This window comes from Haemaphysalis longicornis, unplaced genomic scaffold (assembly GCF_048455015.1).
Source record: "Haemaphysalis longicornis isolate Haplotype H1 unplaced genomic scaffold, Haemaphysalis longicornis Haplotype H1 scaffold_10, whole genome shotgun sequence".
Lineage (NCBI taxonomy): Eukaryota > Metazoa > Arthropoda > Arachnida > Ixodida > Ixodidae > Haemaphysalis > Haemaphysalis longicornis.
This window is the reverse complement of record NW_027526204.1, coordinates 51801880-51828228: the sequence shown is the minus strand read 5'-3', so window position 1 is coordinate 51828228 and position 26349 is coordinate 51801880. Positions and strand designations below refer to the sequence as shown.

Here is a 26349-nt window from a genome sequence, read left to right as displayed (position 1 = left end):
TGTCCCCGCTTGTTTTGACGGCGCGAGGTCGGGCTCCAGCACGAGAGACTCTTCTGAGCTGCGCACTTCCGCACAGACGACTTTAACGCAATCCTGATAACCTGTATTCGAATACTGTACACAACAGAGCGAGGCACAGAAGGATCGAACGCGGGTGACCAGCAAAAGGCAGTACTGGCAAGGGGTGCCCTGAAGTCTAGAAAAACTCTAGTGAACTGGGGCGGCCTAATTGTGGGCGTTGGAGGGACGCGTGGAACCGAGGGTGCTGTGATCGTACGGTAAAACTGGTAAAACATTAGAGAGTTTTAGCAGTCCGTCTGTTCCGTCGTTTACGTAGTTACCGTGCTGACCGGGACCCGACTGCACCTGCGTGCGCGGAAGGTCAAGGGTGAGGAGGCGCACCCCACCAACGTTACACCCCACCGTAGCGAATGCACGGGCATGGCGAGGGCCAGTCCGCGGAACTAATCCCCCTACCGCGACGAATGCGCAAGTGCCCAGACGGGTCCCGGTCAACACGGTAACCACGTACAACACGGAACATACGGAGTGCTAAAACTCTCTATTGTCCGAAGTTTCGTTATCTGGGCGCTAAGATTGACGTCCGGCAGTGAGCTGGGGGCTAATGTGTGGTTGTGTTCTAACTTCTAAATGACGAACACACCGCCTTGTGCTTAAGCCTGCTTTTGCCGGTCAAAAGTTAGCGAGCGACCGACCATAGCTTTCGCCACCCGGAAAGATCTGTGTAAAAAAAATCGCTCATCTCTGCAGCCCACATGCTTCCTGTACCCATTGAGTTACATTTGTTTCATAGCTCATCGTCGTCACTGCAAGTAACATTTTGTTTTCAACTTAGTTTTGCTTCAGACGTAACTCTAGACACTGCGTTTCTTCTGCCACCGATGTGCAGCAATGTACAGCATAAAAAGGTGAACTGCAGCTAGGAAACTCAGCTGCCAGTCTGGCCCGTTTAGAACACTCTTCACAGCATACACGTATTTTGCCTATCCCGGCCTAACGACCCCCAAAGCATAGACCCATAGTCGCCCGTATGCGGTTTATTGTAAGCCGACGACCCCAAAAACCTAGCTCGAATTCAGCGTTCCCATCAACTTGGCCACCAAGCACCTGGGAATTGGGCGCCCTCAGTGAAAATAACATCCTCCTGAGGGGATGTGACATCGAAGTGGACGAACCCAAGGCGTCCCTCCTTACCAACGGGCCCCCACTGTGGCAGCAACGAGAAACCGAACGTTTTCCACCTTATTTGGTCATGTGCAGCCTTCTCAGATGGCCGTACGCAGTTGCTAGCAAGCGCCACGGTTCCGACGCCGGCGTTAGAGCATGTCGTCGAGTATGTTAGGGTCAACCCAGAAATGTTAGAAAAATCACAGACTTTGCCCTAAAAATGGTCTCTATAAGATGGTTTAATGGCTGACCGACTACCTGTTCAAGTTCACCATGCAGTCACAAATGAATATCGGTGCGCATCCGTCTTGCCCCACCAACCGTAATGTGCCATCAAGAACTATGCCGGATGCCCCCTCCAGAGGTATCCTGCCTTCCCCAAAGGACGTGATACACTGATCCAGAAATTCACCCCGCCATCTTCAGAGCAAGATCACCTCGACCTACTTAGATCGGACCCCTCCGCGCTTGAGTGTGTGGCGAACTATGCGATTGTGAGTGGCCTGTTCAAGGCAGTGTGATGCGTGTTTCTAATCTATGTGCCCGGACACAGATGTGAAAGGAGCTAGGGCTATAGCCATGACTTGAACATTGAACAGTGATATTTTAACTTTAAACTTTTTTTTTCCCCTGACCCAATCCCCAACCAGGGCCTACGGCCTCCTGCTCAATAAAGCCATTCATTCATTCATTCATACCCCCTCCCCTCAGGGTAAGGCCCGTGTGTGTGTGTTGCTCCAACGGAACCTCGAGAGAAAGCTACAGTGACCGCTACAGTGAAGCTTGAACATTACTTAGTTTACTACAACTACTTAGTGCCGTCTTTCCCAATCCTACTTTCCATTCCCTACCCACAGGGCTTTATAGCCTCCTCCCTGAAAGAAAGTCATTCATTCATTCATTCCTCATGAGGTTCGGTGAGATGGGCTGGCATACGTTGTATTATGATGGGGAAAGTTTTTGAGGTGTAGGGTGCTACTTGCCTGCTTGTCGTGCTGTGGTGTGGTCTGTTTTAATACTGGCAATTAGGCGCGCGTGAAACAACGAGAATAACGTCTGTGCGCTAAGGTGTAGTAGAGAAAATGAGCCGATTATACAGGGCTTGACCCCGGCCGAACTAAAAAAGACATGCGTGCCTGTGGAGACGCCTGATGAGCTGCTCACAAGCATCTCTGAGGGCCTCGCAAAAGTTTGTGAACGGGTCTGTCTGCCTTCGTTCGTCGTGGTTGTTGTGTCTCCTGCCCAGCGACGGTCTGTTTTTCCCTACTGACGGCAACTCTTCAGCCGCAGCTGCGTTTAGTGGGATTTGTGCACATCAGCACCATCCGGCAGCCGCCGCTGTCGGCCGTTTTGAAAGGACGATTTAATGCGTCTCGAACTGCCTTCTGTGGAATGCAGATTTCAGGTAACGTTCCTCGACAGGTGACCGTAGAACTGGCTGCAGTTATTTCAAGTCGACTTTGAAGGTGAGAGAGCATTCGGCGCTCAATCATGTGCAAATGCCACCGCAAAAGGCTGCATGTAGTGTTCCGTATGGATGGAACGACATGAAATGCTGAAGTGCCGTACAGACGGAACCCGAAGTGAAAAGTGTCTAAGTGTTCCGTCCAAACGGAACGGCAGCTGGCACGAAAGTTCCGTCCCAAAGAACCCCTACTCTCGCGCTCGCTTCACAATTCGCGGTGGGAGCAGTCTGTCTTATTATGTGCTTTTGCCAAACCGTTTCCGCATACCAGCCAGAGCCACTGTGAAGTATTCACAACTATTAGTGATTACTGTCGATCGGACTAACTTCAGCTAGGTCCAGACGAAATCTAACCCGCCACCTCATGCTCGTTTCACAACTAGTGGTAAAAGCAGTCGGACTTGATACTCACCCAACCGGCCAAACCGATTCCACTCACTCACTAGCTGGATTCACTGATAATTATATATTACTATTAATAATTACACATGATCAGACATAGCTCAAGTCGCGTTGCTAAAGATGCAGTGTATTAAACTCTTTTCCTGTCAGAGAAATACATGGTTTGATAGGGGTCGTGGAAGGACTCTACGGAAATTGGTGTACCACAATTAGGTCCCATAGTTGTCTGGCAGTCTCAATACTGGCAGTCTCAAGTACATAGCCCCATAATCTCTCTTTTACTGTTCACTAGCCCCCTTTACTTCCTAGCCCTTTTTTAAGCAATACGTCATCGAAAGCCTACTACTCTGTCAGGGGCGGATCCAGGCTTTTTCTGAGAGGGGGGTCAGCTCCTATCAGTGCTGATGGAGCAGGAGGAGGAAGGGGAGCAGCCTTATTTATTCACTGAAATTTCGAGAAAGCAAAAAACACAAGGAATACAAGAAGTCATCAATTCACCTTTTTCTGCGATCTGAGTGGTCTTCTTGGAGGTTTAAATTCAAAAATTAAGGGAGGGGCCAGGACATCCGGACCCCCCCTCTAGATCCCCCAATGTACTCTGTGATCCACTTCTCAACCTTGTCTTTTCTCTACTGCTACTCTCCCCCTTTTTCACCAGCAGACCATTCTGATGCCCACCTCGAGGAAGTCTTCTGGTAGACCTTCCTTTGACTTTCCTTTGAAATGATTGCTCTTACAATCTCAAATCTCTAACATATGCTTAGCAGTGAAGCACGAGGACCTGCATAATTAAATATTTTTACTGGGTTTGCTTCTGGGTATTCATTGTAGTAAACCCAAATACCTGTCTTTTAAATATGCGCAGGCGTGGCACAATGAATGAACCCCGAGCCCTTCAGTGTTGCATCCATGTCATAGAGCATCTGGGCTGCAGTGTAATGGTCTCCACTTGTGGGCTGATGGTGCGTCCTAGTTGCCCATGGCTGGGTGCAATGCCAGATCGTGGTGTCTACGACCCATGTGAAAGGCCCCCTTTTGGTCTCATAGAAGTCAAGTGTCCTTCGAGCAAGAGGTCCAATCCAGTGAACACCGCTCTTGCCTTGGAGGACTTTTGTGTGCAGCTGAACATGATATCCCAGAGCTTAAAGCATCGAGTGAGTATTATGCTCAAGTCATGAGACAAATGTTCTGTTCTGGCTTCAAAAGGGCCCATTTTGTTGTTTATGCCGAGAAGTGGATTATTGTTTGCAAGCCCGTGTTTTCCGAGTCCACCTGGATAGCGATGAAGTCCAGGCTTGACAGTTTCTATTCTAACCATGCTGTTCCTTAATGGCTTCATTACATGAGATATCACACAACACACCTCTAAGTCAGCCATGCGAGCAATGTAAAGCTGTTGTGTCTGTGCTGTGCTGAAACTTAGTTTGAGTTACGTAATTGCGTATAAGAAAAACAAAATTTGGAAACGACGTAGTCAGCTTTGTAGTTTTTCGGTCATTATTTGTTCACTGGTACAACACAGATAAGGACCGACAGGCCAAGCAAAGAGTGCAATTTTTTAGCTGTTTGCTTTTTTGATGCCATATGCTAGAAAGGGGGACAATATCATGTAATTTCCAATATTTATAAATTTTTCAATTGTGATCCAGCAAGAAGAAACGTGAAACATTTGTCTTGTCTATTTGCATCGCAGGCCACTTGCATTCTTTGCTCTAAGCAAAATACTTTGTGATCCAGAGCCACATGCATTCTGTGATCATTGTTACAATATATTTCACCTGTTAATGAGTGAATCAACAATTATTTGCTATCTAGTAGCTTGGGGAATCAGCATATCGGCTTCTTTCATGCATACTTCACATGGGATTCTTGATTTTTAACCTGAAATGAGTGAGGTATAGTTAGAAAAACTTAAATCACAGTTCTCCAAGCTATGAGCATGCGATAAGAGAATAACCAAGTAACTTTGTCCACATGGGTATGCCTTTTTTATTTTATTTACAGATACTGCTGTCTTAGTTTCTCAGACAAAGCAGGAGTAAGTAGAGATGTTCAGCACAAAGGGCCAGTAGAGTTCAACGAACACATGATTACGCAACTCTTTTTCAAACTGCTCTGCACCGGGTCTGCGCAAACACCCATCAAGTTCATTACATAAATGCACCAACAGAGGAAGAAAAAGGAAAACTTGAAACAATCAAGATTCAACGTAAATTGCACAATATTCAATGGATCAGAGCATCGAGTACCACATAAAAGGGGCAACAAAAGAAATGGGTGCCAGAACACCTGAACGAGAGCACCAGAACAATTTCACCTGTTAGTAGACCCAATGGAAGAGCTCGACTGAGTACCACAGTTTACAACAACCATACAGAAACAAGTGCCCTCACAGGCTAAATTATTTCTCGCTGCGAATTCCTCAGGGGCTTGGGCTGTCGCCATCTCATGTCGTTGAAGCATCACGTAGCCACGGTACTAAAACACAAGGTCACTCCTTTTCCTACGCCTCACACTAGAACATAACGCATACTGAAAGAACTCACCGGAACACTCGTTTTCAAACGCCTCGTGCTAGAACGCTTCGTGTTTCAAAGGCATGAGACTTGCAGCAAAGCTGCATACCCCTACCCTCCAGAGGTTTCACCTGCGTGGGCAAAAATGCCAAGGCGCCGAGAATACGCTTCTACACTGTATGCTTCACCCCTCCCCATGTTTCACGTTAGTGGAGATGGCCCAGCACTTTTAAGTGAACACCAAGAAGTGCGAAAAGTCTTTCTGCTGATAGAGGCAAAAACGTCCAAGTGCTCGAGGTTTCGCCGCAGGTTAAGGATCCCGAGGTGGTCGAAATTAATCTGGATCCGGAGTGAAGGGTACCCAATTATTCTTGGCCACCTGAGGATATTTCCAGCCCATGGAAATCGCGACAAAGAACTGTTTTCATTTTTTGCCATAACCTGAAAAATGGCTGAAGTGCCAGAAATCACGCCTGATTTTCTTACCTCAGCCACAACCTCTGAGACAATGTGGCAGAGGTGAAGATGCCTTGCACTGCACAGACTGTTTTCCTACTCAGCTAGCGGCAGTGGCTGCCGCGGTTGCGTCCTCAGCTGATCGGCAGCTGACCAACCCCGCAGCCTCCCATGCACGCACCGCTAGGTCATCTCAGGCTACATGACCAGCAAGGACGCCGCGTCGGCCATGAAAAAGTGAGGCTGGGCCTCCTTCTGTGAGTATTGCACAGGAATGAACAGCTTTTAGCCATGTTCAGCAATAGAGCTACATCAAAGGTTAAACGAGCGAAACCAAGACTCAACCAGACTAAGCCAAGCTTTTGCTTTGCATATCCAAAGTTTTCTGTCGTAACCAGCAGCCATTTCTTGCTTAAGATTTCGCAGCCTCTCATCTAGCTATCTGTGCTTGATGATTACATTCATCTCTTCCTTTGCACTGAAGGGCACATGCATCCCTGTTGGCCTGTGCTGGCTTTCCAGTTGGCATGCCATTAGTGGCGATACTGTGGAAGCAAGAGCTGGCAAAGCCGCTGGCCAAGCAGCACCTTTGTGTGCGGGTATCGTTTGTTTCTAGTCTTCATTTTTGTAAACTCGGTCAGCACAGTATTTGTATATTAAACCCTCCCCTAGATGTGGTTTGCTTGTACTGAACCATACGCACAAACAGACGGGTCGCGGCTGGGCGATAAAGTGCAGTTGAAACAGCCAATTCACCCTTGCCTAGCCACATCGTGTTGCAGTGATGAAACTCTGAGCAAGCAAACTAAGGAAGCGCACCTTGCATGCCAGCGACTCAGGGTTTTTGTGACGCAATGAATGACCTTGAAATATGTGGCATAGTACAGCTGTCACTCTAAAAAGTGACCCAAATGCTAAACTAAAAATTCCTCTTCTGTTTGGGAACTTGCACCCTTGTGAAACCTCAGGCAGCACTGCGTACCTGAAAAAAATCACAGTCATTATAGTAACAACCTGGATATTACACACAACAGGTACTGTACCCACTACACCCGTAGTAATGGCCGCCTGTGTGTACTGGCTCCTGACTGCATCGCTGCTGCGGGCTCCATCAGTAGACAAAACCACGATGCTGCTTGTTGGCATCGATGCTGATACACGTTGAATGCTTACTGTAGGTTGCAGTGTCCTCTGGAAGCAAAACACATACCACTTGTTAAAACTTACAGAACCACATCACATGCTAACTGTACCGGTAAATAGCCAATCACTAGTTTACAACACTGTAGAAAACAGCATGTGCGCAATTCTTTCTACCAACAAGCCTTCGCAACCAATGGCATTGCTTGTTTTCTATGCCAATAGCCTGTTGCCTACTGGTCCAGCAAGAAAAAGAAGGGCCCGAAGCTTCTTACTGGCAGAAATGATCCCGGTGCTGCATTCTGCTCCTGTTTCGGCTATCTCTCCTCGCTGCTGTGTACTGCGTGTGGTGGTGTTGTGTACACACAGATGAAGCACGCCTATAACTTGATAATGCAGAACACTACTCCAAACCTCAAATAAATATGAAAAGTTAGCATCATTTCACATAGGTACCACACAATTTGGTGAACACTTGAAGGTGCATTCACAGAAGTCTACATATATATTAGAACGAAATATGGGTTATGTGCTTGCTTTTCTAGTCCATTTTTCAAGCACAGTTCCAAAATGTTAAATTTATAATTTATTTACAGCCCGTCGCATGGAGCTCTAATTTTGTTTAACTTACAAACTCTCACCGAACTCACCAACATGTCTAAAGGCCCAACCACATGGATGCAAAATCGCATGCAGAGGGAGCAACAGCGTTATTTGACGGCACATGCCGACATGCAGGAGAGGGCAAACAACCATGAGAGCGGCAAAGTTGCACATCAGCTGCTGTGTTGACATGCACTGCTGGACAAGTTTCCATAAACTCTGCCAAGTTATGGTTGATTATGAGGAGCTAATTTTGATCATTAAACTGCAGTAATTAGAACACTAGGATTATCATAAAAACACCTATCTTACTTGGCCCAGAATGTTTATGGGCCAATTATGAAATACTGCTAAATGTATGTCTAGTCATCACCGTGAAATCTGAACTCAGACAGCATGATAAACAAAAACACACTTTTAACGACTTCTTTCTTTTACTTGATGTCCAACATTGATGAGTGCTTCATTAATTTAAAGTGTGAAGCAAAACAAACTTCGGCGCTGCCTTGCTACAGAGTTGAACCACACTTGTAGATTAAAAGGGAAGATACCCTGGTATTCTTTTTTGCACTGATAAAGAAAAGCTGAGAAATCCCTCACCACAAAAAACTAGTGAGGTTGTGCTAAGAGCTTAACTACAGACCTTCCAAACAGAAGTCGAACACCAAACCTCTGAGCACTTCAGTATACAGTCTGAAGGGGGCGAGAATTCGGTATATTACCCCAGGCTGCCAATGAATATTATCGGGTGTGTTTATTTCTGGCAGTACTTAAGAAATGTTGGCAGTAGTAACACTTGGTTCTTAAACGCTGATCCTGCAAATGAGGCCAGTTATGCTAGTGCTACAAACGATGTTGCCAAAGTTCCTTTATTTCAGTCAGCAAAGTTATCACAGATCCCCAAACTCGCCTACACAAACCACCGCGGTCATGACTGGAAGGAAATGCATCACTAGAATTCTGGATTGATAATGCTTGATTGACACACCAATCTTGCAGACAACCCACACCATGCTAATACTACAAATGATGTAGCCAGAACTTCCTTATTTACCTCATAAAAGGCTATCGCATGTCCCAAACCTCTTAGGCCGTGGCAAAGCTACCTACGAATGGGAGGCGTGCTTTCGAACAGAAATAGCTTCCCATTTGTCTCAAGGCAGCCTATTCACAAAAGAGAAAAAGAAACGCATTGTTTTCTGCTGAACGGAATAAAGACCTCAAACCCCGAGATGGACAAAAAACGTGGACGCTGCCAGCGCTTTCCGATGCTTTCGGGCGCTGCATCGATTTTCGAGCAGTGCACTTGGTGAGAGACAATCATAATAGCAACGTCTATGCTATAGAGAATCTTTGCCGTGATCGCTCTTTTAGATGGACCCTTAATGTCCCTCACTCACGGAGCACAGTGTAGATGGTGCGGCAAATGAGCACTATTACCCAGCATTCCCCGCACGCCGGAGTTTGCTCACCCCGGCGGGCGCAACGGTGGGACTCACTCAGCCGGCTTTGTCACCTGCTTTAGTGATGGTTGCTTTGGGCCTGTTTAGGTGCAGCTTTTCGTCCATTACGTGCCCCCTTCATGTGGCTTGATTAACTTGTTTGACAGCACCTCCTGCCAAATAGAGTTTGATTGATTGATTGTGGGGGTTTAATATGCCGACGCAACACAGGCAATGAGGCGCGCTGTAGTGGAGGGCTCCTGATTAATTTTGGCCACCTGGGGATCTTTTACGTGCGCCGATATCTCGTACACACGGGTGTTTTTGCTTTTCGCTTACATCAAAAAAGCGGCCTCCGCGGCCAGGAATCGAACCCGCGAACTCATGCTCAGCAGCGAAACGCCTTAGTCACTGAGCCACCGTGGCGGGGTCACATGCCAAATAGTTTCAGTATCTGCGCTTGTGCAAAGTGGTGGTGTAGCACCGAGCTAGCACATCAGGATGGCAGGATGGCTAGGTTCCGGTGTCTTGTTTTGAGTTCCTGCATGTTTTTTTCTTCTCTTTTTGAATATCATAGAACCGTATGCATTGCACTATGTGCGCTGCATACCACACTTGGAAAGTACAAGTACGATCAAATGTGCGCTGCATACCACACTTGGAAAGTACAAGTACGATCAAATAGTGGAAGGCAGCTTGCTTCTTACAGTAGAACACATGTAAAACACACTACTGTTTGAAAAATGATAATGGCGAGTAAATGCGTTTGAAGCAAACACTAAATTTCAAATCACCTTAACTATACACATTGAATGAAAAGCTATTACTATGAGCATTGCTATTAATCTAGACAGAGTATTTCCGTTTCATCACTTCAGACTAGTAGTAAAAAGTGCTGAAATAACGAGTGCAGCTGGAGGACAGGTATAGGTGCATCAAGAATTGATTGATTGATTTTGGGGTTTAACGCGCCAACGCAACGCAGGCGATGAGGCGCGCCGTAGTGGAGGGCTCCGGATTAATTTTGACCACCTGGGGATCTTTATCGTGCGCCGAAATCTCGTACACACGGGCGTTTTTGCTTTTCGCATCCATCAGAAAAGCGGCCGCCGCGGCCGGGAATCGAACCCGCGACCTCGTGCTCAGCAGCGCAACGCCTTAGCCACTGAGCCACAGCGGCGGGTATGTGCATCAAGAAATCTTGCTGTATCACGGCGCCACGCACTGCCAGTACGTCCCACAGTTTCCCAACACATCATTTCCCACCCTCCCGATTTCTCTCAACATCCAAACACTTGCAACCCCTCAGCTGGTTGTCCAGCAGTTATTACAGCATGCAGATATGAGTCTGACTTCTATCGTTTTCATCATTAATAGTGACAAGTATGGATTGCAGCCAATGTTATGGGTTCAAAATTCTTGCCATTTCTAAAAGTCTACTGGTGATTACCTAACCCTTTCTGTCACGAATTATTATATTCACTGCATAAAAATTCTATACTTGGAGGTTTAGCAGTGTCAAGTGTCCAGAGGCAAGAAAAAAAAGTTCAGCCTTTCTAGAATACTTATTACGCAAATGGCGTCACGTCCTCCTACACTCAATCCTGCTTTTCCCTATAAAAAATAAATATCCTGAGGCAGTTTACAAACATGGAGGTGAAATAATAATTTCTGCACATGAAAGGGGTGTTTTTAGCCTTTATAAATGATTTACGCCGCAGTAAAAGAGAACATACGACGGCAACACACCGGAGCTCCCACAAAACTTGGTGGCGTCCATTTTGAAACGATGCTCATGAGTGCGGTTCCGCCATTACACATCACATGGTGCTACCTTTCACTTCCGTAGGTTTCGAACATCAGCCGCACCGCTCTGCAGCATGAACTCTTCGTTTTCATGAGGAAAACGACGAAGAAAGTTGCATCTCCATTCCGAAACACGGTAACTGAAAGGGGCTAATATTACTTCAGGGCCATACAAAGTGACATTGCTTATTAAAAGTTCATCTCGGAAATGCACGATAAAGTTTGCATATTCAGGCTGAAGAAATGGCTACCAGACCTGGTAACATAGCATCCCGTGATAACATCTCGTAATCTTGCCTTACCAGCTGTTTTTTAAATGGCCAAGACGTGAAAGTGTCCTCGTAGGTAATCTCCCATACAAGACATTTACCCAGATGTAACCGTAACTATATCAGCACAAAATAATTTAGTAAGCGACACGACACGTAAGTGTTGCACCAAACTTGAAAATTTGTAAGTGAAGCACCAAAATGTGTTGCCAATATTCTGCCAAACTGGAAAAGGTGGTGGCCCCAGCCAAGTATGTGCTCCTGAGTGTTCTTGCACGTGCACACTCATGGGTATCCATACAGATTAGACTCAGAAAATACGTGACAAAAAACACGCAGGCATTCCTAATGGCAGAATATAGGCCACTATCCACCATTGCTGTTGGTGTTTTAAATTTTGGAACATCTTCTTTATTTGCATAAACCAAATTATCAGAACACGATGTTCAGCCATGCATCTCCGATAAGTAAACTAGTGACGTGGTGTTTTCTGACACCTCTGTGTAAGTATTGGGTGCACAAAAAGGAAAACAGAACTAATGAAACCAAGTTTATTAGGGAAACAAAAAAGAGTGTCCAAAACACATTTGGGTACATAGTTCCCCTTTGCGGTCTGATTTGTGGTCGCCAACACTCTTAAATATCTCGCAGCTGGTTTGGCGAGTCCAAAGCAAAGTTATGACAAAAATGACGGCAACTTTTATGCAAGCAGTGAGTAGTCCGGGCCAATTTATTGGCAGTGTGTACACTTTTGTTAATGTTTGCTGCTCATTTCCTGACACCTCAGATTCTTATTCTGGTGTACACACTTTGAAGATCTCACAAAAAATGGTTTCGTTTTTCCTGTCTACATGTGTTTTGCCACCTTCCTCTCTTCCCGGGCAAGTTTCTTTACAGCGTTGTTTTGCTGTTGGCAAAACTGCCTCATTTCTCAAGCTGACATAATAGTGAATGCCTGGTAGTAGCATTTCTTTATGCTCTTCACATGGAAAAGTCAGCTTTTGAGTTCGAAGGACATGGTCTAAAGTCTCTTCGTAAATATTTGCAGTAGGTGTGAGAAAAACAAACTAGTTCTCTGCTGAACAAAAGAGAGTGTACAAATGAATGTTCAAGAAGGTTAGGAAGACTCGTGACTTGTCGTGAACGAGCTGAGGAATTTTTCCATGCTGGGGCACTTCTGAATTTCCCAGAGCAATTTTGCATACAGTGCAAGAGGAGTTTTGCCAAAATCTACGGGCTACAAATCCAGCTACAAAATATACAATTCAATCTTGGATGGCTGGGTCCTCACGAACGGAAGGCAAATTGTCTTCACATTCCCAAGGGTCAGTGGAAATGAGACCATTAATTTTTTCAACAAGCTTGCTGCCTTTGCTCTCGTGTTTCTGCTAGGCAAAAAGACTTCTTCGATACCCTCCACTGTAGGGCACGGCTTTTCCTCGCTTTCGGTTATTTGGCATTTTCCAAATTTTGGTGGTCTTATGAGCTTGTACACATATAGAAGGCAGTAAACACGGAGGAAGGTAGGCATAATGGGGTGGTCATTCTGGAAGCCAGCTTGCCGAACTGTTCCAAAAAAGTGCTCGATTAGGCCCTGGTTCATTTTAGATGTAACTACATACGCGAAGCTACAAGTAGAAAGCAAATACAAAGCACTATGGTAGAGCTAAGGGTGACCTGTAGGCCTTCACTCGTTCTACTGGCCAAAAACATTGCCTTAGTTATTTCTCCTTTTTGGGGTTTGCTCTCCTAGGAATCCAGAAACTGTAAAGCATTTCGCAGAACGTGGATGTCCTCTCCATTTGTTCAAACACATTCCCATGGTACCATTCTGTTCTGGTACCATACCATTCTGAACCAATGGAATGAAACTTGCACTTGCTTCATTTGCTTAATGCTTCCTGTGAACGCAGCAGCTCACGTTTAGGTAGCTTCTGCTGGTTGCACAACGGAGACATTGTCTTAGCCAGAATTCTTCAGGTCCTTTGGAAAAGCTGCAGTTTTGATTTCTTTGCCGGTGGAAGAGGTAGTCTAACTCTGGCAGTTTGATTCCCCTTGTGTTGCCGCATTGCAGGTGGCACAGTGTTTCCAAGGCTGCTGCACTCAGCACATTGCTGGGACCCATAGCCATCACAGTTATTGTGCCTCCATGCTTTAAGAGGATCCACGAAGGCGCATTCTAGCTGGACATTTGCGTAGGATGCATGTTTTGGTCCACCTCTGCACATGGGAACGTTATCGGTGGTTTGAATTTCATTCAGACTCGCAACATCTTGAACGGTGGTTGGCTTCCCAGCAGTCATCCAAACTGGTTTTCAGGATAAACACTTCAACAAGCTGGTCTCGGTGATGTCTGCACACGATCACGTGCTTCGTGACAACAGGACTGGTTTCACTGCTTGCGACATTAATCTCGCAGTAGATGATGCGATCTCCTTCAAATGAGTCCGCCCGGACAAAACAGAAAAGTTGTGCAATGTGGAGACCTTAATTAAATTTGTGCAATGTTTTATTATTAAATAAGCTTTATTAAATAATAAAAAATATCGGCAGACCACAGAACGTTGCGCAGTTTCAGCCCTCCTATAGCAGCATCCGTATAGCAGTGGTCAAACTCAAAGTACACGATTTTCAAGCTTATGGTGTCCCGAGATACTTGTGCTACAATAAGGCAAGATACGTGCGTTTGTCGACCCTTCACAAAATTCTTTCAAAATTCATTCTACTCGTTACTATACACATCAGCCTTACGAATTATTCCTTGCACCTATGAGCCTCTTATACTGTACACCACTGAGGACAAATCAGCAATCATTTAAATATATATATATAAAGTGTGCCAAAACCAAAGGAAAACACATATTCTATGAATATCCCTTTCTAATGTTCACTCCAATCTGTGTCCATGCCTCCCTTTTTTACACACACACACGTGTGCAAGCACACGCACAAACAGGCAAACATACACACCCACTTATGCAAGCACATACACATATATGCACACACACACACACGTACGCACACATGTCGCATGCACCCCCACACAAACGCACATTTGCCTTCTACACAAAGATTATGGTGCCTAATGCCTAAGACACCATCCTCTGTTGCTTGCAATGTGAAGTCACAACGGCAAGACGTCAGAAAGAATCCCGTCTGAAATGTAGCACAATTTAGAGCACAGCTGAAGACACTCAAACAAAAAAGACAAAATAGTCGCCTTATGTTGCAGTCGGCACGGATCATACAACAATCACCTGCTCGTTGCACAATATTGCATCAGAAGAGCACAACCAAGACGAGCCCACAATTCCTCACCTTGTGATAGTTCCACCGGGGCGGGAGCCTGACCTCTTCTGGATGCTGAAGATGGTGTTCCACCAGGCTGCTCCAGTCTGAGCTGCCCCCGCACACAGGGACACAACAGCTTGTCCCGGGTGCATCTGGGGTTTCTGCGTGGCGATCATCGTCCTCAAGTCCTTCTTTCTCACACGGGTTCGGCTGCACACTGCCGGAGAATTTTTCACTCTCAAATACCGTTGCTTGACGATTCCTCAAACTTGCCCACGCGAGAGTAGACATGGACGGCGAAACATGGCCTTCAGGTGGGCGCGAGGCGGCAGCTACTGATGCTGATATCTGGCCTTCTGGTGCATCTGGATGAATGCACTGAGCTTTACAGCATTCAAATATAGTTGGCACAGCACCCTTTCGCAGCCTCTGAACTTTCGGTTTGTTCAGCAATATGTTGCCCTTGTAATCGCTGTAATACCTGCTAGATATTAGGTGCGGCTCGAAGTGCCTTGCACATACTTGGTCGCGTTTTCTGAGCTCTCTCTTCATATTTGGGATGCACTGGCTCCACTGGTGAAACAAGTCTGGGTCTTTCGGTGCCTTGAAGAGAGCACATTTTTCTCTTCCCTTAGAGCTCCCAGAATTGCAGCCGGTCACGAAGCACGTCATTAGTTGCCGTGGTCACTGCATGAAAACATAATTATCATAGTCAATTTTATAATCACTATGCCACTATAAGACCGAATACTTGGTCAAGCACTACAGTCAAACATCAAAAACAGTTTTTGAATTCAAAAATTCAAGTTCATCGGGATAGCGGCGCACAAGTTCGAGCTTTCCATCTTGAGTTACGCATGCTTTTGGGTCCAAAGCAGAGTGTACCTACAACACAGAAAGTAACCAACAGGAACCGAGGAATCAAAGAAGACGATGCCCCAAAGTTGGTGCAGGCATTTGTTGTGTCCCACATCACTTACTCCGCCCCGTACCTCCAGCTGACGAAGGCAGACCAAGAAGCCCTGGACATGGTGGTCAGAAAGGCGACCGAGCTCTCTGTGGGAGTGCCCGTCCACTCGTCCAAGCAGAAACTGCTGGGCATATGCAGGCACAAAAAATTAGCCCCATCTTCCCGAAGGGAACGCTGAATAGATGCGGGGCATCTCGGGGTTCCGCTGCGTTTCCGCTGTGTTCATAGAATATCATCGGAAGAACGAAGTGAAGTGCAGTCAACCGCAGCAAGCACTGAATTGAACAAGTGCAGCGCGCTACCCGATTTACATTCAAGGTTGAAGAAGACGGGCCGACAGGAGGAGTGATGCGCAAGCGCCGAGCATTCGCGCCGACAAAGCTCAGGGTCCGCCGCTCGCTTCAAGCGTTTGCGCTCAGCGTCGTGTGCCCTTCACTGCGCAGTTTTGTCTTCACTGAACGTAGCGCTGCTGTTAGTTTGTAAGGTGGTGCTGACGCTTGCTTGCGCCAACCCACTGACGGGACTGTTGCTTCCATCACACTTCATCGGAAGAACGGAGTGAAGTGGAGTCAACCGCAGCAAGCGCTGAACTGAACGCGCGAAGCCCGCTACCCGATTTACATTCAAGGTTGAAGGAGAGGAGACGAGAGGAGGAGAGATGCGCAAGCGCCGAGCATGCGCCGCGAAAGCAGAAGCGAGAACGCGGGAGAAGCGAAAGCGAAGTGCACGCAGCTGGTAGGAGAAAAGAAGTGGCGGGAGTATCACGCAGCTGTGGGAGAGAGGGTAGGAGGAGAGTTGCGCATGCGCAGTGTGAGTGCAGACGCCGACGCGAGACATGCCCAGACTATAAGATGCTCCGCATCTAAAAGGGTGGACTAAATAGTGGAGGCCCACCTTACTAACCAAAGGATCGGACTGAATCAGAATGAACACGGACGGGCCAACCTGCGCAAGGGGGATGAAGCATGAAACCACAACCGGGCACCAAGACGTTAGCTCCAGAGTGGAGGGGCATCGTAAAGAACAAGCCCCTTCCCAGGACCATGCAGCCCAGGAAGAACGAACGGAGCTGGTCCGCAAGGCCCAGGGCACTGGCCCGACAGTTAGAAGGTAACCCCGATGTCCTCTACACAGAAGCAGCACTTCCCAATTATGGAACCAACGCCCTGACGGCGGCGGTCACCACCATAGACACCCTGGTGGCTTGCGCGTCGTCTGCATGATCCAACCAGTCGAAGCGGAGGGAGTTATCGTGGCTCTAAGGCTAACACATCTGAGTTCTGGCACTATAGTCACAGACTCCAAGGAGGCGTACGCCAACTTCCGAAAGGGGAGGGCGTCCCCTGCGGCATGTGCGATACTTTTCACACGAAGACCCCCGGGGCGAGCCTCAGAGCTCACGTGGGTGCCAGCTCACACGAAGGTGGACGGAAACGAACTAGCCTACCACCACTCCTGAAATTTTTCCATCCGGGCCGAGGATAGCCGGCGCTGCGGCCGGTCACAAGCTAGAGAAATAACTGAAATGTGCAGAAAACACAAGTGCCGGTTCCCCGGGCCTCACCCGCAGTTGAGCAGATCGTTATCTGAAGGTTACAGGCAGGGTCGCTAGTGCATCCCGCACTCCTAAGCACGATGTAGCTAGACATGTACGAGTAGTTGCCCATCCTGCAAGGATGGAGAAGGCACTCTGGCACACATCGTGGCTGAGTGCAAGTCTTTTGCGATCCGCCCGCCCCAACCCTTATTCCTGCACCTAACCCACACACCCCCCACACCCCCAGCGATGGGAGACATCGTTGTCTAGCCCCGATCTGACGACCCAGCTCGCACTGGCAGCCAGGGGGCAGAAGCTGCTAGACACATATGGGACCTGAAAAGAGGGTCCCACTCTGTCCGGTGCCTGATTGCGCTCAATAAAAGTTGGTTCTCTCTCTCTCTGGCTCTAGAACACGAACTGTCACTCACACGGTCATCAGAAAGAACAGAAACGTGATAACATCCCCCGTGACTGCCCTAGACATAGTAATCTGCTTAAGATCAAGGCACTCATAGTGTGGTTTTTTTCGCAATCCTTCATTTTGCGATATTGGAATTCGTCCGGCCCCCATAACTCTTTGGTGATGACTCGACGAAAGAAAAGGTTTAATGAGCCGGTTGTTTGACTGGTCAGCCAGTAAAAGAAAAACATCGGGAACACTGGTAGGCCGAAAACTGCAGCCACACAAATCACAGCACTTTATTTGGAGTCCGCAGGCATTACTGACGAGATAACATGACCGTACAGTGACAGTAAACATCGGATGGTAAGTTACGCGAGTTACAATTAAGACTGCGTTTGATATTCTTGGGTTGCCTCATCACGCTGACAGTGCCTTTTCTACTTAATACACGATGGCAGGTGTCCAATCCAGTCATAGAAATAGAAATATGCATCATTGCCGCTTACCGATGGGGACTCAGGGTAACTAACCCTTGTAAGCGTTCTTTGGGTGCCGAAGCAGCATAAATAGTTAAGCACATGGCGGGAGGGTGGGCTAACAAGAGAGGGAAATTTTTTGTGCTGCATCGATTTGTCGCAAGCAGAATCAGGCTAGATTGCATGTTGTGGCATGCAATACTACTCTTGCACATTCTTTGTTTGATGCTTCTGAAGTCATTGTCGTACCGTTGCGTCTTACATCTGCTGGGTTAGAACAATATTTTTCATCAGGTCTTGATTATGTCAGAATAAAGGCTCCCTGATAGGGAATAAGCGATTGCCATGTAGGCAGCGTGCGATTATCTGCGCCGTCTATTGCAGCCACACACCGGGATTTAAATTACGCGCGTGTACGCATGCCTCCTGCATAGTTTGGCAGGTATAAAGACAGACGTCGCGGCAAAAGGAAACAAGCATCTGGGGATAGCGAAGGAAGGAACAGCCATGTACACAGGCACAGCGACGAGAAGGCGTACAAAGGAGGAAGACAGCAAAGGGATAGCTGGGTGCCCAGCGGCATGGGGACAGTACCGGCCCCAGCAAATGATTTTGGTAGTGTGTATTACGCCGGCAACAGTAAGAATTACCGTCAGAAATTTCTCATGGCAGTCGCCTCTCACTGGCTAAGCACGCTACGCGGAGATTCCATGGTACAAATGTTCCCTACAAAGCCATGTTTGCAGCAGCTGCTTGTGTATCGCTGTGGCGTAGTACTTGGTTGTAAACGAGAAGTCTCAGGTTCGAATCCAACAATGCAATGTTTTTTTTAGCTTTCAGAATTTTTCGGTCATCGCGATTTTGTTAATACTTGTTTTACTCTGGTTTTTACAATATCAAGAGATTGCCGCACAGGACTGCTAGAATGGGTTGAATTACATTTAATATAGGTTGTGTTCTGTGTTGTTGGGCTGGGCTAGATTAGGTTTGTTGCAGTTTGGCTGGATTTGGGTAGGTTATGACGTGTTCGGTTAGGTTATGCTAAGTTCGGCGAGGTTATGTTAGCTTGCGTTGGGACGTAATATTATTCAGCAAACTTTAGGCTAGCCATATTTTAAGAAAACTGCCGTGAGAATTTCCCGGAGGTAATTCTCACGGCTGCCGTGAGATTAGACGCAGACATAATTTATTACTGGGCCACAGTAGGCGCTCCTCTTTATCTTACTCCGTGGTCGGAATCTTACGTCAGTGGCGTCCTTACTGAAAGCGGCGGCGGCCGCTCGCAACTGTATCGACGGTGCGCCCATAGTGTTCGTCCGGCGGTTTGGCAGGCAGAGAAAGTATAAAGGAGGCAATGGTGCTGGGGTAGTGGTACTGGCCCGCACCCACGAGCGCTGACTGCTATCTCAACTTCGAAAGACCGCTTCAAGGGACCGTAGCAGGTTATATGGGACGATGGGTCGAGTCAAATTACCTGAAATCGGGTATTTACAGAACACAGTGCGAGGCGTAATCACTCCTACACCACGGCCGAGGGATGTCGCAGCACTAGACTATGCTACACAGCAAGATATAAGCAAAGGTTGGACGTCGGTGGGGAAGCTTGGGACGCAGACCCCCAGGCAGGAAACACGAAAAGCAAAAGCTTACGTTCCACGAAGCAGCTGCGAGGCCGACAGCGTTATCTTCGCCGTAGCTGGCGATCGAGATACGCGGCCGTTTTCCCGTGCACACAAAACGCTCGTCCTGTGAACTTAAATTCCAGCATGAGATGAATTCTTGAACCACCTTCCTAGGGAGACTACTTTGACGCACACTTAATCGCCACCATGCATATTGTGAACACAGCAACGAGGTACACAGCAGGACGACGAACCACGACGGGTAAAATTCCAACGCGCACGGCACTATGAACCCTAGTACAGTGAAAACTGCCACCCCTGGCACCCCATCGCCCGATCGGTACGAAAGCCAGTGAGAAAGACGTTACCGTTGGAGGCGCTAGGTGGGCATGTTTGGTGATGGCCACGTCGATGCGAACTATTGCTTCACGCTGTGTTCGTGTATTTGATGTTTTTTTTTTTTCCCCGAGAAGTTTGACGAGCCTTTCAAGAATATCAAGAAACCCCATGATTACAAGCGCCGCTGACGTAATACGATCGCCGTGGGCCGCAGAAGTGACAAGTTTGGTACGGCAGGAAAGAGTGCTCAACTTCTAACCCAGGTGCACACAAGGACGCGAGTACAAGAACGCAGCACTCTGAGGACCGGCGCTCGCCTGTCCGGCGAGAGCTTTTTTGTTTTCTTTGAAGGGATTCTGTCTACTTGCGATATGCAGGCTGCGGGTACGACACAGATGCAGCCAGAGCGGGCCAACAGCGCTTGAATATGCGCGATATACACATACAGGCAAACATGAAACAAGTACTTGCATTGCAAGCAAAAAAGCTGGTCTTTCTTTCTCTATTTGTAGGACGCAGTAGGACATCACTCGCACTGTAGTAGGGGCTCTACTTACAACCACGGAGTTTCTATGCTTATTTAGTGGCTGGACAAGTTAAAAACTGTTTTATTTCTCCACGTTAATAACAGCCTGACAAGCGGCACTGGAACATCAGAGGCTGTTTACGTTGTTGGAACATACGCGCGTAGCGCCACAGACGGTCCTCCAACGCAGGACAAATCAAAGATGGGAGGCTTCACTAGAGTGAGCATGCGTTTGACAGGACACTGCCAGTGCCTTTTGTTGGGGTCTCAAAAGTTAGCGCTTCATCGTTCTGCGTAGTTCTACTGAGCATCGCGTGGCTGTGTGCGGTATTTTAGTCCTGTCGATCATGCGTGTGTGAACGTCGTCAGCGCGGGAAGGCAGACTTGAGGAAAGTGACCCATGCTAGTGCCCCGCTCACGCAGGGCTTTGTCACCCATCGCGGCGTTACCGCGCGCTCGGACAAGTTGTGCGCGCCTGCCAAAACGGCGTGGGACCTCGCGACTTCTGCGAAAACACCTCCCTGGGCTGCCACAGCTGCTGCTAAAAAGGTCTGTCTGCTTTCGCCGGCAGTATTTGTCGCGTCTCCGTCCTTGCGGTCTGTCGCGAACTTCTGATCCCATATCGGGCGTCCGGTGTGCACTGCTTCTGGCAGCGCCGCTGGCTTCTCAACAGCACGGATGCATGTCGCCCCCCTGACGGCCGCCCTTAGGCCGCAGTCGTCTCCAGTCGCTCCCGTAGTAAAGCGTAGTGGCATGGGGCAGTAAGCTGGTTGAGATTTAGTCTGTTTAAATCATCGCGTCGGAACAAAAGGTAAAGGGGCTGGCGTAGTAGGCGTTGTGAAATCTACCATGAGGGTGGTGATGGTGATTGTGGCTGTGCCCTTTGAAACGGGCTGTCGCTGCTCAACGCGTAACAAGGCCAAAAAACAATAAAACAAGGCAAAAGTTTAAAAAATTCGTGCCCTTCCACTCTGAAGAAGGACGACCTGCGAAGCTTGGCGCAGGCAGCGTGGTGCGCGAAAGAAAACATGTTTGTTCGTAATTTGTGATTGAGATACTTCCTAGCCAATTAGCTGAATGGAACTTGGAAGGACCCTCAGAAGCTCCAGTGACCGGACAAACATGGAGCTGCCTGTTTTACTCTCGCGTCGTAGGCATCTTACTGCTTATGTAACACACCAACCCAATCCGCTTGACCATTGAGAGGAGACCAGACAAGTCGCATTGGGCCGCTTGACGTCCATGTCTAAACCACCCGCCAGCACAGCACGTCATGAGTAAGGGCATAAAACCTATAGCTTCGCGTGCATGCCTCCCCTCACAACCGGTTATGTGTGTGGCCTTAGAAGTGAAAGAAACCTCCGAAAAAGTCGCTCTAAAAGGCTTTTAAGCTGAACAACTAATATTGTTCCATGTCGGCGTTCCAAGCGGGCAAGTCACCATTCATCCGGGAGAGATTCGCAGCTACTCGACGAGCTGGAACTAGAGGACGCAACAGCACCTTTCTATTGCTTTCGCGCCCATTTGAGCTTCTTTGCGGGAACTGTCTATTTCCCTCACCCTTGGTAGGCGTCTTATCTTGCTGTTTGTGTAACACACCAACTCAGACCGAAACCACTCGATTACGAAAGAAAGCTGATGGGACGCATTGAGCCATCAGACTTCTCTGTTTAAATCTCAAACCAGCACAGCGGACATTATTGGTAGTGGAAAAGAGACCAGCTGTGTGTGCACGCCCCACTTCTCCCCCCCGTCCTTCCACAAGCTGTTCACGCATAAGCCGGCAACCAGTGATGGGCGCATACTTAGGCGTGCAATACACTGCCATAAATGTCGCTTCGAAAGCCTTTCAAGTTTAAGAATTATAAGGTCACATTGGCGTTCGAACTGGGCAAGTGGCTCTTCAGGTCACACTTACTCGGCGAGGTGGAATTTGACTGAGGTGGTTTTGAGTCCAGGCCTGTCACGGCGGCTTTTGGTCATTCTTGCGCCCATTCGTGTTTCTGTGTGTTCTCCGCAACTGTCTGATAACGACGCTACCGCCATTGTCAGCCGATAGCGCAACTTGTGAAAGAGGCATCAATAATGGTGGTGAGGGGAATAGTAGCTGTGATAGAGTGGTCGGCGGTAGCGTGTAGGAGCCCCGGAGTGGTGCCGAGTAAATCAGCTTCGTTGAATTGAAAACTGGGGAGGGGGTGGACATATACTGCTTCCCAGTAAAAAGGTCGCTCCTTACATCACTCCACACAGCAGCGCCCCTATAGTCATTCTCACAGCCTTTGCCCTAGTGCACATTTTCGCCACCAGAACTCTAGGGGCCTCGTCACTTCAATGACTGTGGGAGCCGTCGACCCCCATGGACGAGACTTGAGCATCAAGGTAGGAGAGAAGCGACCGTCAAGGCTCACATTTAATGGAACGTCGAGCGGTAAGGTGAACAAAAAGAAGCAATGCGTGCGCTCGTGATGTGTGATCCATTGATGATGATGATGCCAGTCAAAGGAGACTGGCCTCAGTTTGTAAAGATGGTTCGCAGCCGCAGGCCAATGGCTGTCGGTGGCGATGGAGCTGTGTAGCAACGCTTCAGAAGATTCTATTTCTTCCCGGCCACCGAAATTGGGAGGTCAGTCCGGTTCCCAAGGGTAAAGACGCTGGATGCTGGTTCCCAAGGGTAAAGACGCTGGACTGGCTTTGTAACTGCCTTGTCACGAGTCCACTTGGAAGGCGAATGGTGCACGAGTGCACCTTGTGATCGCGACCTGGCTGAATCTGTTCGATGCGAGCGAGGCTCCAAAGAAGTCTGGGCTTGTTGGGGTCTTCGAGCAGAACAACTGTCCCGGGCCTTATACGATCTGCTGACCCATTACGTGTCTTACTTTGAAAACGTAGTTCATTCTGGTATTCTTTTTTCCAGTGCATCCAGAATTCATCCAGCATCCAACGGCGGGTTTCGCTATATCGAACTATGGGATATATCGAACTAATCGCGGTGCATATTGGAGTTTGCTATAACCGGGTTTGACTGTACTGATGTAGATGATCTGGATGATTTGTTTACCATGAGTTTGCAGACGGCGTGTCTGGTGGTCAGTGGTCTGTATGTCATTATTCGGTGGATGTGAAACTGGCAATAGGCTCACAGGCAGTCCTTTTAGTGTGTGTAAATTTATTTGGTGATTTTTTTTTTCTTCCAGGAGGCGCAACACCGACAAAGGGGAACGGCACCAACACCTTCGATGCCCAAGAGCTGCGCTGTAGCAACGTCTGTGTATGCTGCTTCCAACCGGAATGTACTCTGCAGCCAAAAAACACAAACTGCCATTACTACCAGTGCCAGAGGTACGAGCCTTGTTTGGTGTGACTGCAAATCTGAATGCATTACAATTTTCTTTGCAGGTGCACAGTGTGCTCTGACGTTCCTCACCAGTGCCAGCTCCCAAACAGAAAAGAAATTTCCAGGTTAGAGTTGATGTTTTTAAAGAAATGGTCTTTCTTGGGCTACTTAAACGCAGAAATTTTGGTCTGTCTGTCGGTGTCTGTGACTCGATGCAGCCACCTGGCCAAAGTGAAACAGAAGCTGTGAAATTGTCTTATATACCCATAGCCAAATCTAAACGTCTTAGTCCGGTGTGAATGTTCATACTTGTCGACATTGTTGAACAAGTACAAATCATTACGAAAATATAAGGCAGAAAGTTAATACGTAAGTAATATTTGCAGTGCTCCTTAATTGAAAAAATTCATAGATGGTTGTTTTTTTGCGATAGGTAATGAAATACAGTGTCGATTGCTAATAACGTATGTCGTAGGAGCTGCAAAAATCTGCACTATAAGTGGTACAGCACTACACCCAAAACATGTGCGAATCCAACCACATCTCAAGTCATCGTATGTTTATCCACTCAAACGCACAGCAGTAAAAACAAAGGCATGGTCTTTATTTCATATATATGTGTGTGCAGGATTTATTGCAAGTGCGGTCTTACAAATGGCCAGCGCGGCTTTAACTTCTGTTGTGCTTGTGGTTTGAAGGACCGTGGCCACGTTTTTAGCGTCTGTAAACAGATGCCGGGGCCGTGCTAAGAACGCCAGCGGGATTTTTTTCCCCACCTTGTGTTCACGATGCCGAAGGTGGCTGCTTATCAACGCAACGTACTGGTGGCGTTAATCTTTGGCTTCGCGTGGCTTACTTATTCAGAAAGGGAAAGAGAGCAGTGGCTTATCTGCACCACATTCTAAAGCGTGAACAGCATGGTCAATTTTCTTCTCGCGAGAACATCCAGTGCAAGCTTCAGGCACAGCGTCGCCAGTGCTGATACAACTGGCGTGGTGTGTGCAGCTCGGTAAGAAGCAGCAACATGGCGTCAGCACTGGCCGTTAGGTGGTGTAGGCAGCTCCAGTGACCGCTTCTAAATCCTCACTGAAATGCCACACAAGGCGCAAGCGAAGATGCTCACGCAAGAAAAGAGCTGATAATCTGGGCGAAAAGTGACATATAAACTGCCACCCACCCACGTTGCTTATGAAGGCGTCCATCAAAAAACACCGGGGGGGGGGTAAGCCTAAACATCTCTGGCGTGGCCAGCCGGCTGCTCGGAGCGCTTTGAATCTCCCGCCATTAGGGGCGCATCTCTTCATTTTTGCAAGTTGTCGGGCTCCTCCCTGCACATCTCCCCATTGGTGGAAGTCGTCAGGCTCATCCCACTGCCACGCAAAGAACCCACCGCGAGTGTGCAATTGTCGAAACGAGCGTGAAAAAAACGCACACGCAACGCCAATGTGCATGAATCGTGTGCAAAAATGTGCCATGCAGTTCACGCTTAATAGAAATGACTTGCTGTGCACGGGCGTAAAGGGGTGCTACTATCTTCCAAGGTGCGTCAAGCAAGGAAAGTTGTGGTTATCACGTACGCGCGAACCAAACAGTACCTATTTTTTTTTGCGTGGATAGGGATCTCTCGGGCATCCCCACATAAGGTGCTAAAGTGTACCGATCGAGGGACTGGCAGGCAGTACAGTCAGGTGAAAGGTATAGCGCTGGCTGAACTAGGTATAATTTAGCGGGATTGGGAAATGTGTTTGTCTGTAAAAGACGCCAGTATGTTCTTGCTGGATGGTGAGTTGTGTGTGTGCCGGGGGGTATACGCGGCGAGAGAAGCGGTAGTGGGTGGTAATTTCATTGTAGGTGATCATCCGGTCTCTAGCAGATCTGGCGCCATGGTAGGGGAACGAGCTGGGCCAAGCTCGGATGGTGAGTTCTCGAGCCATACTGTGGGCAACTTCATTCCCCTCCAGGCCAGCATGCGCTGGAGCCCAGATGATTTCTACAGGGGACGTTGGGGTGCTTGTTGGAGAATTTTGAGTGCCTGGGGCGAAATATAGCTGGAGGCGAAATTTTGAACTGCCATTTTAGAATCGGTGATGATTGTGGAACAGGTCGGCTTTTCCGTTAGCGCTAATGCTACCGCTGCCTCTTCCGCTGTGGCTGGGTTGGTGGTGCGGATGGTCAGGAAGTTTCGCTGTACCTGATTGGAAGGGCAATGGGAGACAATTGAGAAGGCACCATGCCACCGATATTCGGCTGCGTCAACGTAATGAACGTCATGTTTGTCGCGGTAATTTTTATGTAATGCTTGTGCGCGTTGCGAATGCCTTCTGGTGTTGAATTGTGGGTGCATGTTTCTGGGTATAGGCCTGATAATTAAATTAGATTGGATGCTGTGAGGGAGTGCGGTTTTTTCTTCTGGGGGGTCTAAAGGGGATATTCGTAACCTCAGGAGAATATGAGCGCCAGTGGTAGTTTTTGAGAGTCTGGTGACTTGATTGACGAGGTGAGCCTCAATGAGCTCTTCCGTGGTGTTATGCACACCTGGAGCTTCGAATTTGGCAGTGGAA

At 47.9% G+C, this 26349-nt stretch overlaps 2 protein-coding genes across 9 annotated transcripts in view; one reads left to right on the top strand and one right to left on the bottom strand.

The window, feature by feature from the left end:
* Positions 1–4623: 4623 nt before the first annotated feature.
* On the bottom strand, positions 4624–19958 carry LOC144158525 (uncharacterized). Of its 6 annotated transcripts, XM_077689436.1 has the most exons (5): positions 19783–19958; positions 19618–19713; positions 15559–15669; positions 14606–15265; positions 5001–7218 (listed from the first exon to the last, which is right to left on the bottom strand). In XM_077689436.1, the coding sequence occupies exons 4-5, from the start codon at positions 15248–15250 to the stop codon at positions 6790–6792; spliced, it is 1074 nt and encodes a 357-aa protein (XP_077545562.1). In that variant the 5' UTR covers positions 15251–15265; positions 15559–15669; positions 19618–19713; positions 19783–19958; the 3' UTR covers positions 5001–6789. The 6 variants fall into 6 exon arrangements, with proteins under 6 accessions (XP_077545565.1, XP_077545562.1, XP_077545560.1 ...); XM_077689439.1 differs by lacking the exon at positions 15559–15669 and adding an exon at positions 4624–4936 and having other exon boundaries at positions 7071–7218; positions 19618–19953; XM_077689434.1 differs by having other exon boundaries at positions 19618–19958.
* Positions 19959–20658: 700 nt separating this feature from the next.
* The window catches only part of LOC144158523 (uncharacterized), a 37411-nt gene continuing 31720 nt past the window's right edge, over positions 20659–26349 (top strand). For all 3 annotated transcript variants that reach the window (XM_077689431.1, XM_077689430.1, XM_077689432.1), the window contains exons 1-3: positions 20659–21003; positions 23649–23793; positions 23851–23913. In XM_077689431.1, the coding sequence (XP_077545557.1) occupies positions 23691–23793; positions 23851–23913 (166 nt within the window). In that variant the 5' untranslated portion in view covers positions 20659–21003; positions 23649–23690. The remainder of the gene's footprint in view (positions 21004–23648; positions 23794–23850; positions 23914–26349) is intronic.

What these genes read in the sequence shown, in the direction of transcription:
- LOC144158525 (XM_077689434.1), bottom strand. Translation starts at nt 15,250, where the DNA reads ATGACGTGCTTCGTGACCGGCTGCAATTCTGGGAGCTCTAAGGGAAGA. An exon ending in CCCGGTGGAACTATCACAAG is followed by an intron (nt 7,219 to 14,605) that starts GTGAGGAATTGT and finishes TTTTGCTTCCAG; the next exon opens with AGGACACTGCAACCTACAGT.